Source organism: Penaeus japonicus, unplaced genomic scaffold (genome assembly GCF_977035675.1).
Source record: "Penaeus japonicus unplaced genomic scaffold, GWHDUDI00000001_assembly GWHDUDI00000015, whole genome shotgun sequence".
Lineage (NCBI taxonomy): Eukaryota > Metazoa > Arthropoda > Malacostraca > Decapoda > Penaeidae > Penaeus > Penaeus japonicus.
Window position 1 is genome coordinate 4,124,102 of NW_028234417.1, and position 10,689 is coordinate 4,134,790.

The window sequence follows — 10,689 nt, forward strand, 5'->3', positions numbered from 1 at the left end:
ATTAAATTTCACCCCATATTTGCACACCTGTGGGGCTTTATTTATCAAAAATGCAAAACGTAATGTAACTCTGGAACACGTTGGCCACAGAGCCTAGGATGCTGATATTCACAGAAAAAACAAAGAAAGAAAAAAAAATTATTATTATCTTCTTTAAACTCTCCTCCAAGATCTAATTACTGTTTTAAGATTTCTTCTGTCTTTGGTACGGCCATTTTCCATCTCAACTCATTGTAGAGACCATCGGACTGAAATTACAAAAGCTTTGGGTTTGAATCATTGAGCGAGCCAAACCATAACATGGCTCTTGATGGAAGAAAAAAAAAAAGAAAAAAAAGAAAGAAAGAAAGAAAGAAGTAAGAAAAAAGAGAGAGAGGATAATAGGGTTATCATTATCTGTTCATGTTAAATAATGATAAGTGCAATTGTACTTATAATAGCAAAAGTAATGGTAACTATTATTATTATTATCACCATCATCATGATATTAATAATTATGATAATGAGGATAATAATGATAATTAGTAATAATAATAATAGAAGTAATGATAATAATAACCATAACAATCATAATCATCATCATAATCATAATCATAATAATAATCATAATAATTATAATAATAAATCATAATAATAATAATAATAATAATAATAATAACAACAATAATAACAATCATGATAATAATAATGATTAATAATAATAATAATAATAATAATAATAATAATAACAATAATAATAACAATAATAATACTGGTAATAATAACAATAACATTAACAATATGATAATGATAATGATGATAGTAAGATCAATACAAATAAATCATGGTAATGACAATGACAATAAAAATAAAAATAAAAATAAAAATAGTAATAATAACAATAATAATAATAATAACAATGATTATACTCAATTATACTACAGATAAAAATCATGACCATAATCATAATAGAAGTTGTTGATAAAGTTATAAGCATAGACAGGATTGTAGTTATAGTCATTACCATAATCATAATTACAGGTTTGAAACCAATTATCATTACTATAATAAGAACTCTACCAGTGACAGTGGTAGTTATAATCAAATAATCTTAATAATTAAAATGATTTGTAACAACATGATCAACCTATAAAGAAAAAGGAGTCTGTACAGCAGATATCTGGTTTAAAAGACCTTCATAGCCAATAATATGCTTTTCAAGACATATTTACTTGTGAAAATAAGGCATCTTTTAAAATCTTTCTATGCAATAATGAAGAGATGAGCAGAGTAAATAAAGAGAGATAAAAGGATACACTGAAGTAAGGAAAATCTTTAGTTTGTTTTTTCTTTATCGAAGAGATGCAATGCAAAATATGACTTCCATTCTTCCACGCCTTGCTTCCACAGTCGTGCTTTTAATGTAGAATGCCCACTAAAATGACGCTAAGAGATGCCGATTCATCACTGAAGAATAATCATGTACACCTGAAATATTTCGGCAGTGTTGGAAAGTGTGTTCAACCTACTTTTTATTTATTTCTTTTTTTTAATCAGATTTGTTCACTAGCAATTTGGCAAACAGGACTTAAGGGTTGCCTCTCTTCTACCTTCCTTAGCTTCACCCTTAAAAACAAATGGATACATGCTATCCATCGCTCGGAAATACACCATTAACAAATCTGACATAAAAGAAGCGATTGAAGTTTAGCGGCATTTAGAACATGGGTGTGCGCGGCCTCGTGGGGGGTGAGTAGCGCACATGATGGTAGTGTCGGTGACTGTGACTGCGGTAATGCAAGGAGTGGAAGTGTTGATGTCAGAGGAACAGCGGGGGTGTGGTGGTGGCATGATGGCGGGTCACAGTGGCAGTGGAGGAGTGAGGTCTGAGGGGGGGAGTGCGTGGAGACCGAGGAGGAGGGCCCCCGTACGTGTGGTGGCCAGACAGAGGTGGAGGTGTGAAGTGTGGTGGCAGCCGACGGCGTCTGCTGGACCTTCTTCTGCACGAGCCTCCCAGTGTGAGGTGAGACCCAACCTGGGCAGGTGAAACAGAGCATTACAGATTTAAGTATTATAAAATTCCAAAGAGCTAAACAGGACCTATAAAAAAAGCAAAAAAACACATCATCTTCAACATATTCAACATACTAGGATGCAAAAGGCTGACTTCACTGTTCAGTCTCAGTTCAGTTATCCCAGTTAACACTGTTGTTTTTTTGTCACAAGAAAAAATATACATCCAAATCAATTTAAATCTCCAGCATCAGAGAGGCAAACATTCTCATCTTCATTCATAAGACTGAGAAAACAATATGGAAAATTATGGCTTTAATATGACAGACATAAACAAAGAAGGCTTCACAGAACATCATTTCAGTAAGTCGCTGTTTTCAGGAGCTATATATTTAACTGTATATTTTTGATTCTTCATTATATATCATGTTTTAGACCCTATTATTTTCATATCTCTATATTCTTCTGATTTGGATATAGCTGATATTGGCAAAACAAACTGATTTAATATATCCCAGTTCCAAAATCAAATGAGGAACTGAAGATGCCCAAATGCAGGTATAATGTGTCGGACAATAATTGCACATGACTGTATGCATGCATATGCTGTGTAATTAATATTACAATGATATTGTACTTGCTTTTTCATATTTCAGTCAAAGAACTTCCTAACAAACAAACTAAAGCAAGACATTTGACCGATGGAATATTATCTCTATCTGTCCGAGAGGTCTGGCACAAAAGTTATCAATTAGGCATGAAATCAATAAAAATAATTGACTTCATGGAACCATTCCAGTTTGCATGGCATATTCAAGAGTTTGGGCAGACACATAATGAGAGAGAGAGAAAAAAAAAAAACATCCTAGGCATCACATCAATTCCCAACCCCTCCTCCCATCCATCAGCTCTATTGTCACAATATAAGGAAAATCCTAATATTGACCAAGAAGGTAACAATAATTGTAAGAGCCAAAGTGAGAAGCACAGTGGAATGGACTAGCCTTGGCCCAGTCTAACAAGAGGAAGCCACCATGACCAACTGCCTTGGAGGGGGCAAGAAAGCCAGTCAAACATGTAATGAGTGGCAGGCTCACAGAAGGCAGTAGCAGCAAGGAATTGTTGAGAGCCAAGCTACCTCTCATGAGGACATTCAGCAAACCAGCCATTAACCCATTCACGCCGGGGCCATTCCGGCTTTTTTGCTGTCTGGTCGCTATACCGATTTCGCAACATCCGATCCGAACGCAGATTCTCGGGCGCGCGGCCCGCGGCGCGTGGCTGCCCTGCCCGCTCACTCACCCCCCGCCCGAGCGCCGCCCGTCGGCGATATCTCCGCGGCGTCGTCTGACGCGAAACCACGAAAAACCGTAGTCGTCATGTGGGTTAAGGACTGTACTAACATTGAATTGATGTAGGCCTTGCCACCAAATGTGGGGACTCCTAAAAAGTTGCTGTATTGGCACAGAGGAGTCATGGGCCAAACTATGAGTTGTAGCTGTGCAACATGAAATACTCAATATTAGGTTGCCCAGATGAATTTTTCTCATATTTTTATATTCCCTAATTATTGGATGTTCCATGCAAATGGTATGCTTGCATTAGGTCAACTCAATTGAAAATTGCAATATTTCATAACTGATTACAATAACCTATGTACCAGACATTGAGGGACCAAAAAGGTATATCTGTCACCATGCATCAGAATTGCCAGCTAAATATTCATAATTTTTTTTAGATAATTACTAGAATGCTATATGTAGTGTTTCAATCATAAAACATAAATAACAAGACAACAAAAGCCCATATAAGCATAGTTCTCGGTACATACATGCATGTTTCCAAGCACATCTAAACCTCAAGTGACTCTGGTGCACCTGTTCCTTCTATATTTAAAGGTAATTAAAATCACTTTCCTTTTCCTAAAAAGTCTATAAATGTAGCCTTCATACCTGATACTATGTGTCTGCTTCATGTACATATTTACTAAATATACATCTAGTTTTATATCTATATCTATATCTATATTTACACATATATATGAATGTATTTCATTTGGTCTTTCTAACCAATATCTATATACTTTTTTGCTTTCAACAACAACCATTCCTAAATCTAATTCAATAGGACAGTAACAAACCATCTATCTGTTTCCCAATAGTTCTTCAAACATTCTCTGACTGCTCAACACAAAATACAAATACTGGAAATGATGCACAAAATTCCCCTTCTTTACAGCCAATCCTTCCATTCAATAACAATCTTTGCACTAGATCCCTACCTGGTGGTGGGAGCCATCACCCAGATCTAATGACATCTGTGTTCCTTCTAAGTCTTCAAGGCCCTCAAGGCTGCCAAGGTGACGGTCATCCAAGCTGCTTCCTCCCAAGTGCAGGGCGGACAGCGAGGAGGAGGCCAGGGCTACGTCTGGCATCACATCACTCAAGTGCCCCTCGTCACCCTAGAGAATGATAAAAAGAAGGGAAAATTATAGTACTACTAATGCTATATGAAAAATATAAATTGATAAAAAGTCATTTTTATTACTCATTATCTTTACCGTTTAGAATTTAAAGAAATGAGAAATTTAGATTTAGATGTTCATTTACAATTGGAACATCCTACTTCAACAAATATTTTATTATACAAGTGTGATACGGCATGCCAATCATGAAGAGACAAAAGAGAGGAAAAAAAAGGAATTACTTCTCCTGTGTCAAGCAGTACATCAGATTGACAAGGAAAAACCTTACAAGTAAACATCGTTAGATTACAGGTCCTCTGGAGCAAAGATAAATCCAGAAAAACATGGTATAATAGTGACATTTTTTAGCTTGTGTACAACAAAAATGAAATTTACTTATTACTCCTCACACGTTACATCTGAAACTCACTTGCATAAGACGGAAGTGATGCGGAGGGGGATCAAGAAGTGGATTCAAGAGGAATTCTGGATGATGTAATTTGGACCTGCCCTCGTCCCTGACTGAACAACGCTTCTCCACTTCCTCCTCTTCCTCTTCGGTGTATGAAGCTCCCTGTTACAAATTAAATTTAGAAATCAATCATATTTCAATGATCCCAAATGGTAAGAGAAGTTGTCAAATCCAACATCAAATTTGCCAAACCAATTTACAACTGACCTCTAACACATCAGCAACAGAATCTGGCAAGTTGAATTCCCTCACAACACGTAAGCGCACTTGTCGTCTGAGCATTCGTCGGTCACTAAAGAGGAGTGAAGCAGCTCGCTGATAGCCTGGGGTGGACACCAGCTCTCTCTCACGCCTTACCATTGATAGCACTGTTGAGATATAAACCAATTAGGCTCTATGTAACTCAACTCTACACTACTCTATAAAGAAAATAGAGTAAATCTACATAATAATAAACTATCCCTCTCATCACTTCATACATTTAAAAAATAATAATTATTATAATAACAATAATAGTAAAGTTTCCTCACCTGGTATAGCAGCTGCAACAACATCCACAGTGGAAGATGGAGCATAAGTTGGTTGGTGAGGAGCATTGTCTTCTACCATGTATAGTGCATCAGGGATGTGGGAGACGTAGCACTGCAGTCGGACCACATCCACTCCACCAGCAGTCTGTTCATCTACCACAGACTAGAGATGTGAAGAAAAAAATGAAAAGTTATGTCTCTGTCTAAAGTGCAGAAACTTTCTATGTATCTAAAAGGCATGTGACCTTTTGGAATGTCTATTTTAGGAAAACTGATATTCCAGAATGCATTCCTATTCCACAAGTCTGTTGTGGGAATCAAATGTGAAAGAAACCAGCAGCGTGTGCCTCCCATGTCCCTGTATCCCCAAATAATTAGTCTGCCTTCAGCCTATAACAAAGATATCATAAACAAACCTTTATTTCCTCAGCATATGGGGTAAAAAGCCTGGGTTTGACAAACAAACCATTGTTTTTACTTCGTATCCAAGCATTCACCCGGTAGTTTGTTGTATCATCTCCTATCATATGACTTGGTGGTGTTGAGACCAAGCCTCGTTTTATAGCCTGTTAAAAATATGAAGAAAATTAATGCATAGTTAAAATTTTGTTTATTGTATATTGTACAATAATCCTCCTACAGTAACACATCTATCTTGAATGATATCATCAATACATTATAAAACCCTTCTCAACCCCGAAGGGTGTAATCACAAGCATAAAGTCATTGTGGCATATTTGCCATTAGGGGAGAGTGGAATACTGTTTCTCTATTATACTATGAGTAATAACTATCTAGTAACATAGATGGTACCACTCTCCTAGTACCATTAGGAAAGGAAGCCTTGAAGGCTGTTCATCTATGGTCTCTACCTATAACTATCTTCAGAGAGCAATGATACACAGCAAGAGGCTGACCTACAGCTCTAAAATACCGACAATACAGTATGTGCAGGCAGACTGAGAAGAGGGTGGTGACCTAGACCATCTGCAGCATCTACAATTTATGCTCTTGCACTCACAGTCATATGCACAGGTCTCCTTCCTCTCCCCTACCTCTGCATATTATTTTCATTGGGGATGGTATTTGTTTATGAAAGTAAACAAAACTTAAGTTGCCTTTTGTCCTCCAATAAAACTAATATTTCTATTACACTGAGTGTAAAGAACATAATGAGCAACTCCTATAATACAATTTCAGTCTATTACAATATTGATAAAGCCTGAAAGATAGCACATTTGAGTTTCACAATATAAACTAACACAAAAAATGACAACCAGTATTATATATCTGTTGGGTGAAACTTCCTTGCTCAAAAATAAAACTCCTCTGGGTAATAGTGACCATCCTGAGGACCCTGTCAGCAATGGGTGGATACATACATCTAATGTCATATAAAAACCCATAAAAAAGGGACTCTAACTGCCATGATATATGTACTAAGCTTTTATCTTTTTATCTGCTACATCCAAAAAAACAAACATCATGCTATTTTGCTGCTCACAAGTTAAAGTGAGCATCTAAATCATAAACAAACACGTTTCCACATGAACTTGCCTGTGTGAGAATGTCATGGTTGGGAGGTAAAACATGATCCATGCGAACGTGAGGCAGGAGCTCTGACAGTATCTCTCGCAGCTCCACATCATTCATATCCCTTTTTCTCAACCCTTTACGAGTTACAGAGTGGGCCGTCTGGGATACTAGATTGGGTTCTAAATGAACAGAGAAGGAAATATGTAAAACATTTTAAGGAATTCATTTTTTTAATTTTGGGGGCATTGGGGAATGCATAAAACAGGGATAAGGCGTGGGAGAAATAAAAAATGGGAGGGAAAAAAAAGAAATAGTTACATATATACGACATATTCTAAATACCATGACTGATCTAATCATGTACTATAAATCAACAATTTCATATAATAAAAGTACTATAAATCAACAATTTCATATAATAAAAGTTAAGATTTACTGTATCAATTATTAGCTTCAGAATCACATATATATAAAAGTATAGTTATATCAACCTCTATCTTCCATCCGCCGAAGCAACTGGTGCTCTCCCCATCGCAGTGTCGCCTGCAGGACATCTAATTCTGCCGCTTGCAAGAAGTCTGATATCAAGGCTTCTAATAACGTTGACTTATCCAGTTCCAGCAACACACCTGACTGAGCAACCTGAGGGATAGCAGTAAATTGGTCAGACCATACAAAGTACAACATTAAATACACTATACAATTATTTTTGCAAAAAAAAAGACATCCACTGAACCTTATATCTTTTATCTTATCTATCTTAAAATAAAGAGTCATCTGAAATTTCATAAAAGCAAAAGAGAAAATTTTTTTAATGAACTTTTACTCCAAGACATTTAATCTTCATCTAATTGCACGTCACAGAAATATATATAAGACTCTTCAAAACTTTTTTTTTTTTACCTGAGAGAATTCCTCCCGCAGAAAGTGTAATGCCTGGCGATGCACCCAAGCCGAACCATGAGCTTCCCCAGACCAGCGCAAAACTGAGACCAGATTATCAAGGCTGACCGACTCCACAATAAGATCTTCACAACCCTGATGAGAGAGATTGCACATCATTATATTTACCAAGACTTCTAGTGTTTAGAGGACTAGATTCAGTATAAGGGACAGCTGAATCCAATATCAGGAGATTCAGTGTAAATGGTAAAAAAAAAAAAAAAACAATTATAATAAATAAATGCTAGCACTTTCTTCAGAAAAAAACAGCACCAAGCTACTTAGGGATAAATAAATGTTGTAAACATTTGCCTTTTCATCTGTAATCTTAAACATCACTGAGCACTGAACATTGAATCAAAGTGAGATTCACCTAAACTACAACATTCTATACAATGTTGATGGTAGTCAAAGATTATAAGCAAGGTATTTTGACATTTTAGTCATGCAGGCAAATTAAGGACAATATAAATTGGCATATGATGCACAAAGTCATTGATTTGTGTGTGTGTGTGTGTGTGTGTGTGTGTGTGTGTGTGTGTGTGTGTGTGTGTGTGTGTGTGTGTGTGTGTGTGTGTGTGTGTGTGTGTGTGTGTGTGTGTGTGTGTGTGTGTGTGTGTGTGTGTGTGTGTGTGTGTGTGTGTGTGTGTGTGTGTGTGTGTGTGTGTGTGTGTGTGTGTGTGTGTGTGTGTGTGTGTGTGTGTGTGTGTGTGTGTGTGTGTGTGTGTGTGTGTGTGTGTGTGGTTTTTTTTTTTTAGCAGTCTATTATCACCAGTTATATTCTATTCAACTCTATTCTTTATTGATGATAGTTGGGGGAAAAAAAAGTTTTCTCTTAGTTCTATTTTTGAATATCACCAGTATATAGTTCTTTAAATTTACTGATCTACATGTATTTGGCTGCTACTTTTTGTTCAAACCCATTTATTTAAAAGTAGAACAAAAAAGTGAACACCATGGTTTACAGAATGTTTCTGGAGATTTGCTTTTACAGAGCACTCTCAAATAAGTTGAATATTTAAAGCTTTTCTTCCTACTAAAGTTATAGCCAGTTTTCCCAAAAGTAGCTTGCAAATTGCCATGTTAAAAGATATGATAATTTATGGGGAAACATATACAAATAAATCAACCATATGTTTTAAAACTAACAAGTAATAATGAGAAAAAAGAGGAAAGGGTTATTGGATATTAAGGCTTTAACTAGTACAACAAAACATGTGCCAGCAGACATTACAGTACCTGGGTTAGTATGTCCAGTTCCAGAAAACGTCCAATTTGGTAAATTTCCATAGCTTCTTCCACAACTGTCATGTGAGTGCGGCCTGTCTGCACAATGCTCTGTGCCTCACTCAGACTATTGGTGCTTGTGGAGTCACGTATGATACAGGAGAGGTCTAAAGTGTCCAGGTACACGGCATGAAGAAGCACCCTGGCATATCTCTTGGGTATGACACCTTCGTCTAATACTATTCTCGTTGGTTGGGGAATTCCTCGTTCGTACATGTCTTCACTGTATCGTTGTCTGCGCTGAATCAGGCTTCTGAAGAATGGTGAGCGTGCACTGAGAATAGCTTTATGACAGTAAAGTTCTAACCGATTGTGGAAACCGTAATCCGAAGAACCTGCCTCTCCATTTTGATCAGACTGGTTCATTTCCCCACTTGCAGAAAACACTAACACACAGTCCGCATAATCACCGGAATCCAACAGGTACCTAAGATCACACTCAAGTGGGTTGGGCGTCCCAAATTCCTCACACAACTGCATTAACATGTCCAAGTTACTGAGACCCATTTGAGCTTTACTCGTTCCATCATATGCATTGAATTCCCCTGTGTATAAGTAACGTAAAAGAGCACTGAACATCGGAATGTCTATCCCAGGAGTCCGTATATCCACACCAATCTGGGCCCCATAGCCAGGTATCTTCTTCAGCACCTCCTGTAATATCAGAGAAAATGGACTGTAAGAGCAACATCCATATCAAATAATTTCCTGAATATCCAGTATGCTAATAAAATTTCTCATATATAGTATTCTACATCTATGCACAATAAATATTGCACTTTTTGACCCAACCACAGCTCCAAAGTTTAATGATGAAGCCCCCTTTTTCAGTGGTGTCACCAGACACCAAGAGAACCAACCATACCTGGAAGTATGGACAACGGACACTCAGGATGGCCCGGTGGACGGGGAAGATGGCTCCCTGGAACACCAGGTCAACATCCGTGCAGTACTTGTAGTCAAACAGGTCACTGAGATCTTGTTTGTACGTCGGGGCTGGCGGTCGTGCCAAGTCAGCCTGGATCAGAGGAAATGCTTATAATCACAGATTTTGTTTCTTTGGGATACCTAGTGTTGTTTGGTATAAGTCTGAGGTGGTTTGAAGTTATAAACAATGAATAAACAAAAGGAGATACATGGCCAAGTATATGTCTCATATGAAATACTAGTCAAATAACAATCTTTTACATAAAACAATCAATAGATCATGATCTCTGTCTACTTCCTAAAAAAGAATCTATATAAAACTCAATTTCTTTCAAAGGTGACAGGAATACTACCATAATGAAAAAAGGAAACACAAATCCATAACATCAGACAGTAACTCTGAAGATTTTGTAATTATCTTGTAAAAATTCTTTTTATTCTTTTACCATCCACCATACCAAATCACATCAACAAGGTCATTCACACTTTCCCTCTTGGGCATATACAAGAGACCAGCAATGTTATATGAATTTACCTCC

At 37.0% G+C, this 10,689-nt stretch overlaps 1 protein-coding gene across 4 annotated transcripts in view; it reads right to left on the reverse strand.

Moving 5' to 3' along the window:
- Positions 1–1,318: 1,318 nt before the first annotated feature.
- The window catches only part of LOC122251971 (BTB/POZ domain-containing protein 7), a 42,210-nt gene continuing 32,839 nt past the window's right edge, over positions 1,319–10,689 (reverse strand). For all 4 annotated transcript variants that reach the window (XM_043014239.2, XM_043014237.2, XM_043014240.2 and 1 more), the window contains 11 exons: positions 10,089–10,241; positions 9,176–9,877; positions 7,898–8,032; positions 7,486–7,636; positions 7,016–7,173; positions 5,875–6,024; positions 5,459–5,621; positions 5,136–5,296; positions 4,887–5,030; positions 4,274–4,453; positions 1,319–2,014 (listed from right to left, as the gene is read on the reverse strand). In XM_043014239.2, coding sequence (XP_042870173.1) covers positions 1,799–2,014; positions 4,274–4,453; positions 4,887–5,030; positions 5,136–5,296; positions 5,459–5,621; positions 5,875–6,024; positions 7,016–7,173; positions 7,486–7,636; positions 7,898–8,032; positions 9,176–9,877; positions 10,089–10,241 — 2,313 coding nt within the window. In that variant the 3' untranslated portion in view covers positions 1,319–1,798. The remainder of the gene's footprint in view (positions 2,015–4,273; positions 4,454–4,886; positions 5,031–5,135; positions 5,297–5,458; positions 5,622–5,874; positions 6,025–7,015; positions 7,174–7,485; positions 7,637–7,897; positions 8,033–9,175; positions 9,878–10,088; positions 10,242–10,689) is intronic.